We start from the raw sequence: 21,569 nt of genomic DNA, 5'->3' as shown, positions 1-21,569 counted from the left end.
GAGACTGGGTCACCGTCTTCTCCGCGAGAGAGGTGGTAAACTGGCACATTTTTCGTGAAGAGGGATGGGCGCGGCACCCGCTCGTTCGAGCCGGACGCTGCTGGACGGCTAGTTTTCCCAAGAGCACTTTCTCCGGGAGGAGGGGAAGGGTACCCGCCGGCTATGCTGCGTCAGCACGCCACATAGCCGAAAACCCTTCCTGCTTTTAACCGCCCCCCCCCCGGCTTGACCGACGGCTGGCTCTCCAATCAGCTCCAGCCCCCGGCCGCATCCTAGGAGCGCGCACATGGCAACCGCGCGGCACAAAAGAGGCGCATGCAAGCACGCAGCGGTTCTTAAGTTGGCTTGGCACAAAGAAGGCTCCTCCCTTCTCCTGTCCCTCGCCGTGGAAAGCGAAGCAAAACCTCCGGCGGGCAGACACGAAACCCCAAACGCTCGCCCGGGGTGGGGAGAGAAGGGAGGGACTGAGGCAAAGGTTGCGAGGAGAACGGCAACGCGGGGGCCCGGAGCGCCCAGTCAAATAACAAGCACGGGGGAGGGGGGGGGGAGGACGCTCTCTGGCGAATTGACCGGCCGAAGCCAGCCCCCGCCCGTCTCGGCAATTTCCGCCAGCTGCAGCCGAAGCTCTTCGGCCGCCTTCCCCGCTCCAGACGACTCCTTTATGTCTGTGCCCTGGCTGCGCTTGCGCCGCCAGCGCCATCTTTGGCCGCCGCCGCCTCCTCCCCCCTGCTCGCCCGCCCGCCCGCCTCTGGAGCAGGGAAAGCGGGGAGAGGAGAGGAGCGGAGCGGAGAGCAGGGGCTGGGGCTGAGAGAACGCCAGGAGCAGGGGAGCGCAACGTCTCCGCCGCCAGCCCGCGGGGCTGGCTGGTTGCTGCTGCGGCGGCGAGGAAGAGGCCGCCACGACGACGCAGGCGGGCAGAAAGGAGGAAAAAGAGGGGACGCCCGGCTGCGCCAGCCTTTGCCCGCGCGTCTCTCCACCCTCGCCCGGGATGCCCCTCATCTTTCGCTGCCGGCGCTGCTGCCACTGCTCTTGATGGGGACGCGTCTGGCGCACGCCGGCTCCAGCGGGACTGTACGTATCCCCGCCGCGGCTGCCTCTGCCCTTCGAGGGTCTCCTTTCGGAGGCGGCTGCTGCTGCTTTTCCTCCCCGTCTTCCCCCCCGGGAAGCCTTTTGCCGGAGAGATTTGGGGGCTGGGCGGTGGGGGCCGTCGGAGGCTTTCTGATTTAGTCGGGGGCGGCGGCGGCGAGGATTATTAGTCCCCTCCCCCCGCACTGCAAGCAGGGAGGGAGCTGTGCTGGGCGACGAAGAAAGTGAATGGCCAGGGCTTGAGTGTCATATTCCCGGAGGGGAGGGAGGACGGTGCTCGGGGTGCCGCCGGCTGGATCGCCCTCGGAGCGTGTGTGTTTCTCCGCCCCTCCCCCTCCTCTGGGTCGAGTGCCCCGGCTGGCCGGCCAGCGAGCTGCGCGGTGCGCCGGTCTCTGCCTGGTCTCCCTCTCTCCCCCTCCATTCTGGGGAATTGCGCTCCTTAAAATAGCCCTTATTCAATGCACCAGCCTGACTCAGCTGCAGACACTAGTGCGAGGAAGATGGCGCACCCGGCGATGCTTCCCCGAAGGGGCAGCAGCAGCAACGTCGTGCCGGCTCTGGGTACAGCAGGCACCAGCAATGTCGGAGGCAGCAGCTCGGAAGATTATCCGCCTCCCTTGCTCATTCAGCCGCCGCCTCCTACCGCAGCATCTTCCTCCTCGTCCGGGCCACAGCCGCCGCCCCCTCCACCGCAGAGCCTGACCCTCCTCTCCCAGCCGCCGCCGCAGCCCCTCTGCCAGGCGGGGGCCCAGATGAAGAAGAAGAGCGGCTTCCAGATCACCAGCGTGACCCCAGCCCAGATCTCTGCCAGCCTCAGCTCCAACAACAGCATTGCCGAGGACACGGAGAGCTACGACGACCTGGATGAGTCCCACACTGAGGACCTGTCGTCTTCGGAGATCTTGGACGTTTCCTTGTCCAGGGCCACTGACTTGGGGGAACCTGAGCGGAGCTCCTCCGAGGAAACTCTGAATAACTTCCAAGAGGCTGAGAGTCCGGGGGCCGTCTCCCCTAACCAGCCTCGCCTTCCGCAGCAGCAGCAGCCCTCTTTGCCATATCCGTCCCAGCAGCAGAGTGTGGTAATCAATGGGAGCATTCACCCTCTGCACGGACACCATTACCACCACCACCACCACCACCATGGGCATCACCATGCGTCACACACTGGAGTGGGAGGCCCAGCGGCTCCCGGAGGACCTCCGTCCAGCCCATCATTTAGAAGACTGTCTGCAACTGGAAGCATCGACGGTGCCACGGTGGCTGCCATGCCGGTTTCTGCTGCATCATCCACTGGTACACCTGCAGCCACTACGGTGCCTCATTTCCGCACCACTGGTACACCTGGGGTCACTTCTGCCAGTGGAGCTACTACCAGCACCTTAAGCAGTGTGGGGAGTGGTAGCCCTAGCGTGGTGAGCAGCATGCCTGGTCATGTTAATAAGCATTTAAGTAACATCTCAAGTACTGGAGGTGTAACTGCTTTGTCAGGAACGAGTGGCAGTGTTAATGTCACTGTCTTAAGTGGGGCTGGCAATGGAATGAGTGGTTCCTCCAGCACTGTCAGTAATGCTAGTAATCCAGTTGCAGCAGCATCTAGTCATCTGCAGCCTGCAGCCAGCACATCAAGGTTTAGAGTTGTGAAGTTGGATTCTAGTTCGGAGCCGTTTAAGAAGGGTAGATGGACATGCACAGAGTTCTATGACAAGGAGACCCCTGCGCCAGTTATAGAAGGAGTCGCAGTAAATAAAGCGGTAGACACTCTAAAACAAAACCCGCTTGAAGCAACTTCTGAAAGGGAGAGCACCAGTGGGAGTTCGGTTAGCAGCAATGTAAGCACACTGAGTCACTATACGGAAAGCGTGGGAAGCGGGGAGATGGGAACACCGACTGTGGTGCAGCAGCAAGCCTTTCAAGGGGTAGGTTCTCAGCAGATGGATTTCAGCAGTACTGGCCCTCAACCTGTGTCAGTACCTAGTATACCCCAGAGTATTTCTCAGTCGCAACTTGCACAGGTACAGCTTCATCCTCAAGATGTAAATTACTCTCAGCAAAAGCAAGGGGTCCAGGCTCCTGCATCAGCTGTTCCTCCACCAGTGAATATAGCAGGTGGCCATCAACAGCCGGCCATGTCAACTATGGCAGCGCAGCAGCTGCCATACACCCAGGCAACGCAACCTGTGCAGACTGTTCCAGTTGCACCACAACCACAGCAATTGCCATACGGGCAAGGACAGACACAGCACACAGCACCATCGCAGCAGATACCTATGCAGATGACCCCGGGGCATATTAAGCCAGCTAATCAAAGTTCTGTTGCAGGGCCTATGCCAGATTATATACAACAGCAGCAGATGCTTCAGACTCCAGCATCTATGCAGACTGGTCCTACAGTGGTAGGAACAGGCACACCTGTGCCTGTTGCTCATGCACCAGGTATGCAGCCTTCTGTACAAGCACAGCTGGCAGTGGCATCCTCTCACCCTGTTGCACATGCCCAGACCACAGTGCCGACTGTAGGAGCTAGTGCTCAAATGATGAATGTTGGACAACAAGGAAATGTACCTCCTGTGGTGCAGCAGCCACCTGTTACAAACCAAATTGCCCCGTCAGTGATTGCGCAAAGTGCCGCTCCTTCACCTTCCCAAATGGGACCCCCTGTTCCAGCAGGGATCATTCATCCGGGGCCACAGAGCAGCGCATCAAGCCTTCCTCAACCTTTGGTCATTGCGCCACAGAGTACTTTGTTACCAGTGCAAGCAGCAGAACCTCTTCAAGGAATGGCTGGTCAGCAGTTGCCTCCTGTTAGTCCTGTACCTCTTGTTAGTGGTGTTTCGGTCCCAGGCCATTCTGCTGCAAATGTGCCCCCTACTCCTATGAGCTTGGCTCCCTCAAAGAACGTAGCACAATCTTCAAGTGTGCAAAATGGGAACTTGGTCCAAAACGTACCTCAGCCTTCCTTGATATCCACTAGCATCAATTTGTCTGCAGCCCAAAATGTGCCACAACAGATACCACTGAACTCTACCCAGTTCTCTGCACAATCTCTTGCTCAGTCAATTTCGACCCGAGGTGAAGATGCCAGGCACTCCACAGAACCCACCTTGGTTGGTTTACCCCAACCTGCCAGTTGTGAAAGTGGTGTTGGAGCATCAGCAGCCATTTCAGATGGGGGCAGCAGCATGGCATCCTCTCTTTTCCCCCTGAAGGTACTTCCGTTGACAGTGCAGCTTGTTGATGGTGAGGATGAGAGGTAAGAGCATGCCAAAGAAAAATGTTGTGATATATTGTAAACTGCACTTACCTTATTGATCCATTTCCAACCAAATCTAAGCTTTATAACAATAGCTTCAACAACTGGTGTTAACAAGAACTACGTTTGTTTACAGACCAGAGAGTTTTATGCTAAGCTAAAATGTTTGATTGCATCCTTGCAGTAGTGCCAAAAGGACTAATGTGGGAGACTTGAGGTGGGGGAAATAACTGTGAACTATGAAGAAAACATGGTATATTCACAATCCTCCTGCGAGGTAGGTTAGGCTGAAATACCAGGGTCACCCAGTGAGTTTTGTTGTGGAGCAAGCATTTGAGCATGACTTCCAGACTCAAAACCTCAAGCTACTGCACTTGATTGGCTGTCTTATCACACATTGCAAGAGCCTGCTAATTTCCTATAAAGCAGTGGGATAGGGGCAGTTTAAAGCACAACATGCTTCCACTCTCTGAGCTGTTCTTTCTCAGAGCTTTGAGAATGGAAATAACTAATGGAGAAAAAAAAATTGAATGGGCAGGGAAAAGGTTCAGCATTCTCTTCCCTTTGGCCCTTTAACATGGCCAAAAGGGCAGTTCTCTACACACTGTAATGGAAACTTGCAGGAAATTGTCCTTCTGACACACCAATTTTGTCTTTTTGATATCTAGTTTTGGCCCTATTGGTTATGGATGTTGTTGCCCAGGTTATGGCGACATACAAAATTGAGGGTTTTTTAAAACTTAATTTAATTTTTTCTTGGGGATCTGCAGATCTCCAGCAAGGCTAGATTGTGTGTTCCAGAAATGACAGCATAAAGGCCCCATATTTTGTTGTTGTTACTGTCAGTATCTAGAAGTTGTCTTACTGACATTATAGTCTCAGTTTGAGATGAATATGGGACTCCTCTTTCATAGAACTGCAATGGAAAATGGAGGTGTTCCAGTCATGGAATAGATTACTTGGTTAAGACAGAGCAGAGCAAAATAACCCATGAAAAACATGAGGAACAAAATGATTTCTTAATGGAATTTTGGACTAGAGGTGGGGGATTAAATATGAATTCTTTATTGTACTTATTTATATAATTTTTTTATCACATCTACATCCTGTCCTTCCGAGGAGTTCAGGACAGAGTACAATGAGTTAGCCCAGTTTTTCACTCACAATAACTGTGTGACTCGGGTTATGCTGAAAGACAAATGATTAGCCCAAGGTGTGGGCTTTGTGGTTAAGCAGGGATATGATGCCAGGTCTCCAAGTCCATTACTGTATTCTAGCCCTAAATACTTATCCTAGTTGCAAATTACATGGCCTCAAGAGGAGCTGAAAGTGAATGGGAACAGACTGGAATGCCATTCTTGCAAAAGATTTTGAGGCTCCCCTTTTAATTCCCTACTATTTGAGGAAGGAGGGGATTTTCCCAAACAAAACAGTGGTGTCAGCCCAGCAGTTCCTGGTGCAAGCATAACAATGAGCAGCTTGGTGGTGGGCACAGGAAGCACTGGTGCATTGTGGAGTCCAACCTTTTATTCCTTATTGGCTTCCTGGTGAGAGAGCTATCAAGAGCGTTTTTTCTACTTCCATCATTGCTCTCCAGTTCTACCAGGTAGGACAAACATGTTCTGCTGGTCTTCAATGCTTGTTTAACCAAGTAAGCGCATCATGGGAGGTCTTTTGGTAACTGTTAACTGTATGGTACTTGAAAGAGCAGTGGGAATTGTTTAAGCAATTCGAGAAAAGGACATAATTATTCTTTGTAAGATATACCATAGGTTTCTGATGGCCAGATACTTCTTCTTGTTAAAGATATGAATGGGATTCTATCAAATTCATCCAGTTTCTCATTCCTCAAGATTACTGCTGTTTTGTGATATGGACTGTGACAATAAGGCAGATTTGCATCTGTGAAGCCCTATTCAGGGCACAATTCTATGCGTGTTTAGGCAGAAAGAAGCCCTACACCTCTCAGCATTCTCCAGCCAGTATGGCTGGATGGGGAATGCTGGGAGTGGTAGGACCTTTTTCTCTCTAAACATGCGTAGGATTGTGTTTTTAGTATGGTTGAGATCTGCTCAAAGGAGCTCTGAAAGCACAGGGAGAAGCCACTCTTTTTTCTTCCTTTCTTTTTTTAATAGTATGCAGGTGTTTGTTTTCCATTTGCAATGTGCTTTAGAATCTTGTTACAATACAACAGCCCCATGATGTAGGTTGTTGCTATTTCCAGTTTATAATCAAGGCTGAAACTGTGTGTATGTCATGCCCAGTGCTACCCAGGATTGAACCTAGCATCTGGGTTCAAGTACAGCTATCCATTTGGTCTATGATTACTCTGTTCATTGTTGTTTTCTTTGGGATAACTTTAGCTGGATGTACACAGGTGCTCTAGGGTCTGTCTTAGCTCTGTTGCTGTTTCAGCTGAGCACCACACTGTAGCTTTACTGCCTGGGACGAGACTTGATTAAAAATTCCCCATGACTTTCTACTTTTGAATTAGACAAGTGAAGCCATTTCGGCTGGCAATTCCCTTTGTAAGAAATGAAAAAAAAGAATTATTTTCTACTGGTACTACTGTTCGGCTATTTAAGTGCTCACAGTTTGCTAAATATGCTTTTTAGAGTAGCTGATGTTAATTGAGAAAGCAGCCATGACTGTCAAACATCATATTAGTTTAGGTCAATTTGTGCTGGTGGAAGAATATGCAGGCCAATATCAAGTAACTGAAACACAAAGTATAATGGAAAACTAGCTAGTTCAAACAGAGCAACAACAAAGAAAAAACTGCTGCAAGTATCAGTCACTTGAGGTTGATGGTGGGATAACTACAAAACTCCAGATTTTTAAAATTGTAAACTTCATATAAACCTTGTAACATAATTGTGGTTTTGTACAAACATTGAAAAAACTGAGCAAAGAAGCAAAAGTTCCTGCTTCCAGTGTTGTTCCTTTAACTTACCAAGTTTATGAACTTTAATTTTCAGGCACATCTCTGAAAGCTTGCATTGGTCCACTGATCGCCTCCAGTTGGTACTAGTGTGCCAACTAGTCTTACTGAGAGTGGTATCTATATGGCAACAGTTTCATTTGGAAGATAGAGCTGAGCATACAGGCTGAATCCCTGCTTGACGTTCCATCTGATACATAGTGAGTTGAGAAAGAAACGACTTAGCTATCATCTGTAAACTCTTCAGCTTGGACCAATGGAGTAGTGAATAGATGTTGGATCATTAGCTGGTTACAGATGACTATGAATGACTTGACAATGAGGTACAGTAACAAAAAGGATGAAATTATTCTTTCATTAGGTATTCTTTGTAAAGAGAAGGAAGTTTACATCTCCAAAGTCAAAATGATCCTCAGTTTTTGGAAGATGGAAAAAATTGTATCCAGCCATGTCCTTCTGCCAGTGGAATGGACACTGCTGGCAAATCAGATTCCCCCCTGCCCTTCTCCATGCCCCCAAATCTGCTCCAGACCATTTGGAGATCCTTCAAAGCAGATTTGAGAGCATAGGGGAGCTGCAGGAGGAAAGACGGGAAGGGACGCTCCCATTGTGTGAGCTGAATTCAGCTCATGTAATGTTGGATTTATTCCCAAATCATCTTGTTGATCTGTATTTTGTGTAGAATTGCTCCAATTCATATGATGCTACAGATCTCTGAAGATGAAACTCTGCTATGAAATTGTTCCAGTCACGACTATCAGGTTAAATTTCTCCGTGCCCTAAATGACTATGCCCTAGAACCAACTATGGGGGAAGGCGACCCTGGACAAGTGGTGCCGTCTAGGACCTAGTATGAGATGTGAGTGTTGTCAAACCAATTGGAAACAGTGACCACAGTGCTATCAAATTTAATTTATATTTAAGTAGAAAATTGCCAAGGAAGTCCAACACAGTCACATTTGACCGCAAAAGAGGAAACTTCTCTAAAATGGGGGGACTGGTTACAAGGAAGTTGAAAGGGGGAGTCAGGGGGGTTAAATTGCTCAAAAATGCTTGGAGGTTATGCAAAATCACAATAATGGAAGCTGGTTAAGATGGGTAGCACCAAGTCTAAGAGGTTACCTGCATAGTTAACGAGGAGTGTCAAGGAGGCTATTAGAGAAAAGAGGCTTTCCTTCAGAAAATGAAGGTCTTGCCCAAATGAGGAGCAGAAAAAGAAACTTGCACAAAGGAAATACAAGCAGACAATAACAAATGCAAAAAACGTTTTAAGGAGCATGCTCTTAATAACATCAAGGCCAACAATAAAGAACTCTAAATATATCTATAGCTAGGGAGGCTGTTGGATGACAATGGAGTTAAAGGAATACTAAAGGAGGATAAGGAGATTGTGGAGAAGTGAATGTATTCTTTTCCTCTTTCTTCACTGCAGAAGATGTAGGACAGAAACTTGTGCCTGGACTGAAGTTTTCAGGAAGGGAGTCTGAAAAACTGAGGCAAATAGTGGTGACAAGAGATGAAATTCTTGACCTTATTGACAAATTGAAAGCTAACAAATCACCAGGCCCAGATGGTATCCATTCTAGAGCTCTTAAAGAACTCAGATGTGAAATTGCTGATCTTCTAACAAAAATATGTAACAAAAAAGAGGATTGGAGAATGGCCAATGTTATACCAATTTTTAAAAAGGGATCCAGGGGGAATCTGGGAAATTACAGGTTGGTTAGCTTAACATGTGTTCCAGGTAAATTGGTAGAAAACGTTATTAAAGGTAAAATTAGTCAGCATATAAAAGGACAGGTCCTTCTGAAAAAGAATCAACATGGCTTCTGCAAAGATAAGTCATATTTCTCTAACCTTTTAGAGGTCTTTGAAAGTGTCAGTAAACATGTGGACAGGGGGTCCAGTGGTTATTGTTTACTTGGACTTTCAAAAGACTTCCAAAAGTCCCTTACCACAGACTCCTGAGCAAACTTAGCAGGTAACTGGTTAAAGAACAGAAAGCAGAGAGAAGGAATAATTTATTTTATTTTTGTATTATATTTCTATACTGCCCCATAGCTGAAACTCATTGTAAATTCTTTCAATGGAGGGATGTAAATATTGGGGAGGTCCCATATAGATCTGTATTAGGACCAATGCTTTTCAACATATTCATAAATGATCTGGAATTAGGAGTGAGCAGTGAGGTGGCCAAGTTTGCTGATGACACCAAATTATTTAGTGTGGTTAAAACAAGAAGGGATTGTGAAAAGTTCCAAAAGGATATCTCTAAACTGGGAGAATAGGCATCAAAATGGCAAATGTGGTTCAATGTAAGCAAGGGTGAAGTGAGGCACGTTGGGATAAAAATTACCAGCGTCACATATGGGATCTGATGGGATCTGAACTAGCGGTGACTGACCAAAAAAGAGATCTTGTGGTTGTGGTGGACAGCTCATTGAAAATGTGGCTGCTATGAAAAAGGCAAATTCCATGTTAGGCATAATTAGGAAAGGCATTGAAAATATACTTGCAGTTAAGGGCATACTGCCCTTACACAAATCAGTGGTGTAACTATACTTGGAATATACAGTTCTGGTCACCACACCTAAAAAGGGATATTGTAGAGTTAGAAAAAGTGTGGAAAGGGGCAACTAAAATAATCAAGGGGTTAGAGCAACTCCATTATGAGGAAAGGTGTCCTGGACTGTTTAGCTTAGAAAAAAGGTGAGTAGGGGAGACATGTTAGAGGTGTACAAAATTATGCATGGTGCACATAAGATGGATAGGGATCCATTGTTCTCCCTCATAATACTAGAACCCAGGGTCATCCCATGAAGCTGATTGGTGGGAGATTCAGGACGGATGAAAATACTTTTTTAAACAGTGCATAGTTAAACTGGAATTTGCTACTACAGGAAGTAGTGATGGCCACCAATTGCCTATGTACACCAGTTGCTGGAAAACATGGGTGGGGGGGCGCTATCGCACTCATGTTCTAATTATAGGTTTCCCACGGGCAGCTGGTTGGCCACTGTGTGAACAGAATGCTGGTCTACATGACTCTTCTTATGTTCTTATTGGATGAAATTACATTTTTCTAAAAATTCTGGGTGTTATTTTTCCCCATTACTATCTGTCAACATAATGAAAAAGAGGAAGTCTCTTCTTCTTAGCTTGTTTGGAAGATTGGGAGAACTGAAGAATACTTACAAGAGTGAACATTTGTATGATTTGTATTTTATATACATAAACTGGGATCCAAAGCACCATGTACAAGTTATCTTAGCTTCCCCTACCAACAGCTCCCTGTAACTCCCCACACACATCCCTGTTAAAGGTTTGGGTATTAGTGGAGTGAAAAACCAGTTTGGGTGGAGTTCTGATATTCAAAGGGAAACCAGATCTATAAAACCAAGTTGGGAAACTTTATAAACAAATCATATCCCATTGGTCCAAATTAAACTAACATTTCCTAGGAGACATCACAGTTGTAAAAATGGTAGTACTCCCCCAAACGTGTTCATTTCAAGCAGTTCCAATAAAATGGATGAAAATGAGCTTATTTTGTGGTAAAATATTTATATTTATTTGATATGTATCCCACCTTTCTACCAAGAAAAATGGCACAAACCAGCTTATAATAGTAGATGAAACTTGATTAAAACAATAATAAAATAATATTGCATTAAAATACAATAAAAACATGGCTACAACAGAAAAAAACAGCACCCAACCCAACAGATCAGCTTACATGCAAAAGCCTGCTTGAATAAAGCGGTCTTTGCCTGCTGATGGAAGGACAACAGAGAGGGAGCGAAGCTAGCCTCCCTTGGCAGGGAATTCCACAGCCTGGGAGCAACCACTGGGAAGGCCCTCTCGCATTGCCACCAAACGCATCTGAAGTTGGCGGTCACAAAAGAAGGACCTCTCCTGCAGATCTTAAGGCCTGGACAGGCTCGTATGGGAGAAAGTGGTCTTTCAAGTAGCCTGGTCCCAAATCATCTAGAGTTTCATAGGTCATAAGTGGCACTTTGAATTGTGCCCGGAAACAGACCGCTAGCCTGTGAAGCTGTTATAACAAGGGAGTCACGTGTTCTATGTAACCAGCCCCGGTCAACAGTCTGGCCGCAGCATTCTGGATCAGCTGAACTTTCTGAACACTTTTTGAAGCCAGCCCCACATAGAGTATGTTACAGTAGTCCAAATGGGATGTAACTAAGGCATGTGTGACCATGGCCACCTCAGACGTTGCTAGGAATGGGCACAGTTGGTGCAAACCAACTAGCCTCAGCTGTGCAAATGCACTCCTGGCCACTGCTAAGGCTTGGGTATCCAGGTTCAGAGCTGAGTCTAGATGTACACCCAAACGGCAAGCCTGGGTCTTCAGGAGGAGTGTAAACCCATCCGGCACAGGTTGAATCCCTATTCACTGATCTCCTTTTTGACTGACCAGAACCACCTCTGTCTTGTCTGGATTAAACTTCAATTCGTTTGCCCTCATCCAGTCTTTTACTGATATCAGACACCGATTTAGAACTAGAATAGCTTCCTTGGATTTAGATGGAAACATGCCACATGTGGGGGCCAGGTTGGATATGCAACCCCTGGTCGGGGGTTGTCATGTTGTGCGAACCCAGCAAGTGTGAGTTCTGGGAGGTTTAACCCTCACATAACCCTAAAACACTTTAACCCTCGCATAATCCACACTCGCTGGGTTCACACAACAGGAGAACCCCTGACAGTGGGTTGCATATTCAAAACGACGGACACACATACTTCAGCCTCACAGTGGGCTAAAGAATCCATAGTGGGATGTCATGTCATACAAACAGCCCCATAGATCCGAGTGTCATCAGCATAGTGGCACCGAACCCCAAAAGTCTCCACAATCTCAGTAGTTTCATGTGTGTGTTAAATAGCATGGGGGGATAAGATGGAACCCTGAAGGACAGCACAGGCCAATGGACATGGCGTTGAACAGGAATCCACCAGCATCACCTTCTGAAATCTCCCCTCTAAGAAGGACCAGGAGCCACCGTTATACAGTGGCTTCCAGTCCAATCTCAGAGAGTTGCCCTAGAAGGATACTGTGGTTGGTGGTATCGAAAGCTGCTGAGAAGTCCCGCAGAACCAACAGGGACACACTCCCCCTGTCCAGTTCCTTGCGTAGATTGCCCACCAAGACGACCAAAGCAGTCACTGTTTCATAATCATGCCTGAAGCCAGACTGACATATGACACTCGATTTTATATAGAACAGAAAAAGCACAGTCTGAAGAAAATAAATGGTGGGCTCTCAGTACCAAACATTAAGTTTTGTTATTGTGCAAAATGCATTGAGTAGATAACATTTTTAAAATGTCTAAAATTTGGAACAGAACCTTGGAAAATAAACCTACCAGCTTCACTGTGTTTCAAATCTAGACCACCTGCAAAAAATATAGAATATAGTTTCTTGATGATAAATGTACTTAAAATATGGAACAGATATAAGGAGATAAAATCAATAGCACCACTTATTGATAATGAAGATTTTTAATCCTCATTAAAACTGTGTTTTGTTTAAGTCTGGGAAAGACTTAACTATGGTTTAGATGGATTAATATTGTACAGTAATATTTTGTGTTTACCTATGATGAAGTAGCAGTAAAGATGGACCACCACAATCCTCCATAGTTTGAATATTCACAGTTATATTTTTAACTTAATTAGTTGAAGGTCCAACAGTTAAACCTATGACCCCTTACAAAATTTGAAAAAATAATTCTTGCCTGTGATACAAGGCACACCACTGCAAAAATAATAAAACATTATAAAATGTGGATAAGTAAATAATGTACTTCATTGTAAAATGAATGCAAGATATGGGAGAGATTATTTTACATATTATGTATAGGAATATGCTAACAGCTTCTTGCTCTGCATTAACACATATGAAAGAAGGTAGCTATGAATTTATGTAAATGCTTGAAAGAAATCAGTGCATCTCTTCAATCTTTGGTCCTGCAGAAAAAAATAAATGTTGGCTACAGAACAAAGGAGTATTAAAAAGATTATTTGTTTAAAATTAGAATGGATCCTTTTACTGTTTCTGTTGACATATGTCAAAAGCAAGGTGGCCAACTTGTTCCCATCAGCCGTAGCCAGCATAGCCAGTCGTGAGGGATGATAGGAATTGGAGGCAAAGACATACGGTGGGCCACAATTTGCTCACTCCTGTAGAGCAATAAAAGGAGAAGATGCAAATTGCTGATATCGTGTAGTGGCTAAGAGACTGAGCTACAAATCGAAGTCGTTATTCAAATCTCGCCTTGCCATGATCTTGCTAGGTGATCTGAGGGAAGCCAGTATCTCTCAGCTATCCATCTGCAAAAAAATTTCATAATTGTAAGCTTTGATCTGCTGGAGTACAAGCGTTGGTGGATATTTTTATTTTTTACTTGTTTGCCTTCTCTCTGCAGTAACTTCTTCTTAACGAAGTTGGAGGAAATTTTTCTCTCCTGCATTTTAAGGGACTGTTTTCTGCAGTATATATGTTGTTGTTTATTCATTCAGTTGCTTCTGATTCTTTGTGACTTCATGGACCAGCTCACGCCAGAGCTTCCTGTCGGCTGTCTCCACCCCCAGCTCCCCCAAGGTCGAGTCTGTCACCTCCAGAATATCATCCATCCATCTTGCCCTTGGTCGGCCCCTCTTCCTTTTGTCTTCCACTTTCCCTAGCATCAGCATCTTCTCCAGGGTATCCTGTCTTCTCATGATGTGGCCAAAGTACTTCAGTTTTGCCTTTAATATCATTCCCTCAAGTGAACAGTCTGGCTTTATTTCCTGGAGTATGGACTGGTTTGATCTTCTTGCAGTCCAAGGCACTCTCAGAATTTTCCTCCAGCACCAAAGTTCAAAAGCATCTATCTTGCTTCGCTCAGCCTTCCTTAAGGTCCAGCTCTCGAATCCATAGGATACTATGGGGAATACCATTGCTTTAACTATGCGGACCTTTGATGTCTCTGCTCTTCACTATTTTATCAAGATTTGTCATTGCTGTCCTCCCAAGAAGTAAACATCTTCTGATTTCCTGGTTGCACTCAGCATCTGCGGTAATCTTTGCGCCTAGAAAGACAAAGTCTGTCACTGCCTCCACGTTTTCTCCCTCTGTTTGCCAGTTATCAGTCAAGCTGGTTGCCATAATCTTGGTTTTTTTGAGGTTTAACTGCAACCCAGCTTTTGCACTTTCTTCTTTCACCTTCGTCATGAGGTTCCTCAGCTCCTCCTCGCTGTCAGCCATCAAAGTGGTATTATCTGCATATCTGAGATTGTTAATGTTTCTTCCAGTGATTTTAACTCCAGCCTTGGATTTATCAAGCCCAGCACGTCGCATGATGTGTTCTGCATACAGGTTGAGTAGACAGGGTGAGAGTATACAACCCTGCCGTACTCCTTTCCCAATCTTAAACCAGTCCGTTGTTCCGTGGTCTGTTCTTACCGTTGCTACTTGGTCGTTATACAGATTCCTCAGGAGGCAGACAAGATGACTTGGTATCCCCATCCCACCAAGAACTTGACACAATTTGTTACGATCCACACAGTCAAAGGCTTTAGAATAGTCAATAAAACAGAAATAGATGCTTTTCTGAAACTCCCTGGCTTTCTCTATTACCCAGCAGATATTGGCAATTTGGTTTCTAGTTCCTCTGCCTTTTCTAAACGCAGCTTGTACATCTGGCAATTCTCGTTCCATGAATTGCTGGAGTCTACCTTGCAAGATCTTGAGCATTACCTTACTGGCATGTGAAATAAGTGCCACTGTTCGATAGTTTGGACATTCTTTAGTGTTTCCCTTTTTTGGTATGGGGATATAAGGTGATTTTTTCCAATCTGGTGGCCATTCTTGTGTTTTCCAAATTTGCTGGTATATGGTATGCATCACCTTGACAGCATCATCTTGCAAGATTTTGAACAGTTCAGCTGGGATACCGTCATCTCCTGCTGCCTTGTTATTAGCAATCCTTCTTAAGGCCCATTCAACCTCACTCTTCAGGATGGCTGGCTCTAACTCACTGACCACACCATCAAATCTATCCCCGATACTATTCTCCTTCCTATACAGATCTTCTGTATAGTCTTGCCACCTTTTCTTGATCACTTCTGCTTCTGTTAGGTCCTTGCCATCTTTGTTTTTGATCATACCCATTTTTGCCTGGAATTTGCCTCCGATGTTTCTAATTTTCTGGAAGAGGTCTCTTGTCCTCCCTATTCTATTATCTTCTTCCGCTTCCACGTATTGCTTGTTTAAAAATAATTCCTTATCTCTTCTGGCTAACCTCTGGAATTTTGCATTTAATTGGGCATATCTCCCCCTAGCACTGTTGCCTTTTGCTTTCCTTCTTTCTTGGGCTACTTCCAGTGTCTCAGCAGACAGCCATCTTGCCTTCTTGATTTTCTTTTTCTTTGGGACGTTTTTTGTTGCCGCCTCCTGAACAATGTTGCGATTTTCTGTCCATAGTTCTTCTGGGACCCTATCTACTAAATCTAGTCCCTTAAATCTATTCTTCACCTCTACTGCGTATTCATTAGGAATATTCGTGAGCTCATATCTAACTGATCTGTGGGTCTTCCCTATTCTCTTGAGTCTGATTCTAAATTGTGCAATAAGAAGTTCGTGATCTGAACAACAGTCAGCTCCAGGTCTTGTTTTTACCGACTGCATAGATGTCCGCCACCTTTGGCTACAAAGGACGTAGTCAATCTGATTTCGGTGTCGACCATCTGGTGAAGTCCATGTATAAAGTCATCTCTTAAGTTGTTGGAAGAGAATGTTTGTTACACACAGTGAGTTGTCTTGGCAAAATTCTATCAGCCTATGTCCCACTTCATTTTGTTCTCCCAGACCATGCTTGCCTGTAATTCCAGGTGTCGTTTGACTACCCACCTTAGCATTCCAGTCTCCTGTAATGAAAATAACATCTCTTTTTGGCGTATTATACAGTAGGTGCTGCAGATCCTCATAGAACTGATCTACTTCTGCTTCTTCAGCGTCTGTGGTTGGGGCGTATATTTGGATCACTGTGATGTTAAATGGCTTACCCTGAATTCGAATTGAGATCATTCTATCATTTTTTGGATTGTATCCAAGCACTGCTTTAGCCACTTTATCATTAATTATGAAGGCTACTCCATTTCTTCTGTGGTCCTCTTGTCCACAGTAGTAGATCTGGTGGTCATCTGATGTGAAGTGGCCCATTCCAGTCCATTTCAGTTCACTGACACCCAAAATGTCTATATTTAATCTTGACATCTCCCGCATTATACATAAAGTGACCAAATTAGCAAAGGTCATGGACTTCTTTTTTGAGCCTTCCACTTCCTTATCAGTTTGTAGCACAGACACAGCAGCACATGGGGTATATTTCACACTGTTCAGTCTTCTTTTTGCATTGCTTCCAGTATTGCTGTTGGCAGTTTGGAGATCCTCAGACAAGAACCTTACTGTCTGCTATTCCTGTCTCTTGACTCGCCACTTTGAAAATGCAGGCAGAAGGCACTTGTATTCATTTCTTGATCTGTCTTTCAGATTGTTTTTGTCCCGTAAAATTGAATCACTATAGGCATTTGTAAAAAAAAAAAAGGACTATGATTGTGTATACTTGAAAAATTGATTGTTAAGTAAGTGCAGACTAGCAAATTATACAATTATTTCACAACGTTTAACAACCTGATTGGGGCATATAACAAAATGTGTGCATTATGTTAGCAAACTGGGCCTCTTTATCCTTAGAAAGTCATCAATAATTAATTTGTGGCTCAAGCTATCTGTTCCTGTTCACGAGAAGACAGTTTCTGCAATATATGTCATCTGCAAGCAGCAAATGTGACGTTCCTTTAAAAGAGAAACAAACAAAAATCAGTAAATATACTGTTTATGAGATTTCTGGAGTGACTTCAAATTATTGCATCTTGTAATCGGACAGTAGGTGAATTCTGAATGGAGGATCCGTTTATACCATAGAGATATGGGACTTTGGTAAGCTTCAAGTTTAGTTATGTTGTAGAGAGAGGTCACAATTGAAGTGAGATATCTGTTCTCCTACAGCTTAATTATTCAAGGGTGGCCGTCTGGCATATCAAACTCCTTGTAAAATGTGGAGCTCTAGCTGAGTTGGTTGTTCTTGGGGAAACTGAAAGATTAGTATCTTTCAGCAAGTCCCTGCCCAATATGCCATGAGAACATCCCAGACCTAGGAGACTTCAGGTGGGATTATAGGAGAAGAAAGCATCTCTACTCATTTTGGTTCCTGGGTGTCTAGATTTTGAAAGTTTTTTAGAGCCCTTTGCAGGCTGGCACTTGAATCTATGCTAACTTCTTAAAATCCTAAAGCTGACACCAGATAATTCAAAACAGTGTTATAGTCTTGTTGGTCTACATTTATGAATTGAAAACAACCTCTGTGCGTCTTAGGATATCAGAGTTGGAATACAAGACTCATTTGGAGTAAAAGACACAGTGATTGGTACACTCTGAAGTAAACATTTATTTTACTGGGTACTTGTGATGTTGCAGCTGCTTATGGGGGATAATTTGAATACTTACAGAAGAGGTTATCAATAGTGTTACTCTCTCCATTTATGCTTATTTGGGTCAATGCTACATCTGGACAGTGCAGAATGGGCCTTTTTTTAATGAAAGACTAGATTTTGTGGAGGAGTTGGTAATGTTTCCTTTAAAAATAATTCATCCTTGCAGTCAGTCACCCACAAATTATCCCAATTCCATTTTAATTTTAACTAATCAGAGGTCAAATTATGCAGTATTTCATGCAATATTTCATCCACATTCTTACGTAGATTCTTTTTAGACTGTTATTGGCAGTAGAGTGGCTCATAGCTAGATACCTTCAAGGTTGCAATGAAACTGTGTGTTAGTGATACCTATCTGTGCCTGTTGCAATCTTTGTAAATGTGAAAGTTGTTAGAAAACACCTTTTCGGTCAACAGCTTGTTTCATGTAACTCACCTGTCCTGGATATAGTTGGTAGTAGAGGGAAAAAAGTTGAAAGGCTCAGTAAGAATAGCCTGTTCCAGATTAGATCCAGGGTCTATCAAGTCCAATGTTCTGTCTTCAACTGTGGCCTTGGGAGCAGAGCAGAATGGAGGTCACCATCTCTTGTTGCTTGATTCCAGCATTGGTATTTGTTATAAAAAGAGAAGTTGCATTTAACTGGCATGTCTAATAGCCTGTGACTTTCCGTAATGTTTTTTAAAGAGCCTTCTAAGTTAGACATCATCATCATCTCTTGTAGCAATTAATTTCATGTGTAAAGTATTTTATATAAAGTATGTATTTTATGAAAGATGTACTCCATGGCAATCCTGAACCTGCTGTCAATCAACTTCATTGAATGGCTCTAAGTATTTGTGTTACAAGAAAGGGAGAAAAATGCTCCCTACTCTCTCCACACTGCTCATAATTTTGTTAATCTCTAAAATGAGTCTTTTCTCAGTCCCAGACACACATTTTCTTCAGACTGTCCAGGATTTTATGAACCTCTATCATGTCTCTTCTCCCACCCCCTTCCCTGGTCATTTCCCCTTAACTGACATCTAATCATTTTCACATAGGGAAGATATTCTAACCTCTTGATGATGCTAGTTGCTTTTTCCTTGCACTTTCTCCAACTTTGCCCTTTCTGAGATGGGATGACTAAAGTGTACACAGGTATTCCAAATGTGTCCCTCCCATATAGACATATATAAAGGCTTTATGGTACTGGTCGAGTATTTCCCCATTCTCTTTCTTCATAATGGAATTTTTTTCAGAATGTCAAAATACTGATTTGCCTTTCACTCTGCCGCAACACACTGAGATGTTTTCAGCAACTTTCCTACTCTGTTGAGTGAAAGGAAGAGTGTAGGGGGTGGAGACATTGATTATAGACTTTAGTGCACAATGTGTCTTGATGTTTGAATATGTGGCAAGGCAGCATTTGCAAAACAGCTACTTTTATTATTGGTATTGATAGCATCCTGGCGCTAATGGTAGGGGGTGAGGTGGAGAGAAGGTGTGCTACTCCAGTTTACTGTATGGGCATGTGTGCATCTAACTCTTCAAAGAGCTGTAGTTAATATTTCATAACCTTAGAAAAGTACTTCTGTGAACTCTCTCCAACATTACCTAAAAGGACTTATCACATGACCTCGCACTTCAGATGTTGCCACAACAGTGTGGGAAGGTCCCAGCTCATGATGTCTCACACTGCCACCTCAGTGGGGAGAGTTACTTCCCACAGGTACTGCGCTTTCCAGATGGCTGGATGATCTCAGAAACTCTCCTTTAAGAAGTCAATTGCTAACAACTGTCAAATGTGTTAGCCACTCAGCCGGTCAAAAAAAAAAAAAAAAAAAAGATCAAATACTGTAAAACATTCTTTTAAAAGCATTAACTTTATTAGAACATTTTATTATTGGTCAACTACTTTAATCAACAACTTTGATATTTATGGTAATTATAGAAATGAATTAACCCTTGCTGTGAAATAGTTATTTAATTAAAATAACTAACCCATTATTATAACTTATCGCTAAAATGAAATGGTCCCCTAATTGGTCCACTACAAAGGGGGGGGGTTGTTGATTTTTGTGGTGGGGAAGTTCTTTTAATGGCTTTGGCAGGGGAGCAAATGGCTTCCTCTTGCTCTCTTTTTTTTAATGGGGAAAAATGTAGTTTTGCTAGTGCCTGTGGTAGCTGTAGTGGTCAAACTACATTTTTTTCTAGTTTAAAAAAAAAAAGAAGGGGAAAAGGAGAAGAAGCTGCTGTCACGGTAAGCATCCAGCCCTACTGGAAACATTCAAAACAAGTTTCAGTCCTTGCTCACCAATTTCATGGGCCCGAAATCACCCATGTGCTCCCCGCCCCCCAATTTGCTGAAAATTTGTCTACTCACATTTATGGCCCAGCCTTGGTTTCTCCAAATATGAATGATCCACTGAATAGATATTCTCTTTGGCTTTTATCCTGGAACTCCAGGGTTGTTGTTCTTGTTGTTGTTGTTGTTACTTACAACATTTGTATACCACTCCACATCCAAACAGATTCTGAAAGTTATCCAAATTTTTAAAAAAGAAAATAAAACAAATAAAGTAACAGCAATGATTAAGAAGTAGAATCCAGCTTTTAAAAACATTTGTGTTAAGTAGGCAGCAGGCCAATTCTTTAAGCATCATTGACATCAGCTTTGACACAGTGGGATTACTTCCTGGTTCCTGCAGCAAGTAAGATGGAAGCCTCCTTCAGAAGTTACTCTTCCATGCATTGAAAGAACCACTGCAGGGCTAGGGGGCAACTGGCACTCATTTCTGCCCTTGCTAACAAAGATAAAATTAACATAAAATAAAGATGGCAAACTGCCAACTACATAGTGGCATTCTTGGCTTCATGGAATATTTAACTGACTGGCATTATAACTCAAATGAAGAACAAATTGGGGATTTTCTGTCTACTTGTATTAAATCCTTAAATATTTGGGCCATTGGTTTTGAACTCTTCTCACATTATGAGAACTAGGAAATTGTTTATTTTTAAAGCAAATTTCCTTGGAATTCTGTCAAGAAAGTACAGGTAACACAAAGTACTCTCTGTGTGCGTGTATGTGTGTGTGAGTGAGTGTGTGTGTGTGTGTGTGTGTGTGTGAGAGAGAAAGAGAGAGACATTTTGAGAATGTCTCCCAGTTGTGTGTCTGGAAGTAAAAGTTACTGGTTCTTAGTTTTGGTGAACCTGATCAACTTCAGAAATGCTGGTAGCAATTACCAGCTTTGTGGTTAATAATCTTCAAAGCTTTATAATAAACAGTAGTTGGCTGTGGTGATTATACTGAGCAATTACCAGTTTGGGGATAACTGAAAAGATACTCTAAATGCTGTAGTATATTTATGAATTTGGCAAGTGATATAATTTTGTTCTTAATGCAGAATTGCCTGCGATAGATAATATTTGCTTTGCTTAACCAAATTAAAACAACGAGGCTTATGTCTGATTAGACACATAGGATTGCACCTTTGGAGTATTGTAGCAGCTCAGTAAGGCTAAAAGTACTTCTCAGAAAGTGAGTTTCTAGGGTTGTAATGCAAAAGCTGGACATGTCACCTTGTTTATTAACAGCCTTCCCCTGTCCTGGCTCGCTCTAGATGTTTTGGTCTACAACTCCTGTTATCCTTGCCTGGGGCTGATGGGAGTTGTGGGCCAAAACATCTGAAGGGACGCAGGTTGGGGAAGGCTTCCACCCAGAAGAGGGGTGGGCATCTTGTGGCCCTCCAGAT

At 44.0% G+C, this 21,569-nt stretch overlaps 1 protein-coding gene across 8 annotated transcripts in view; it reads left to right on the top strand.

The window, feature by feature from the left end:
* The first annotated feature begins 532 nt into the window (after window positions 1-532).
* Window positions 533-21,569, top strand: part of TSC22D1 (TSC22 domain family member 1) — an 81,549-nt gene continuing 60,512 nt past the window's right edge. For 3 of the 8 annotated variants that reach the window (XR_014789279.1, XR_014789280.1, XM_084844952.1), the window contains exons 1-2: window positions 533-4,336; window positions 7,315-7,477. Coding sequence is in view for 3 of the 8 variants with exons in the window: in XM_084844952.1 (XP_084701078.1) it covers window positions 1,545-4,336; window positions 7,315-7,447 (2,925 nt within the window). In the remaining 5 variants the exon portion in view is untranslated. The remainder of the gene's footprint in view (window positions 4,337-7,314; window positions 7,478-21,569) is intronic. The other 5 variants (XR_014789282.1, XR_014789281.1, XR_014789283.1 and 2 more) reach the window with 3 other exon arrangements.

The sequence above is a fragment of the Heloderma suspectum genome, chromosome 3 (genome assembly GCF_057233095.1).
Source record: "Heloderma suspectum isolate Gila_16-S chromosome 3, 16-S_ref, whole genome shotgun sequence".
NCBI lineage: Eukaryota > Metazoa > Chordata > Lepidosauria > Squamata > Helodermatidae > Heloderma > Heloderma suspectum.
The sequence above is the reverse complement of the archived record's forward strand: the minus strand, read 5'-3'. Positions and strand labels throughout refer to the sequence as shown.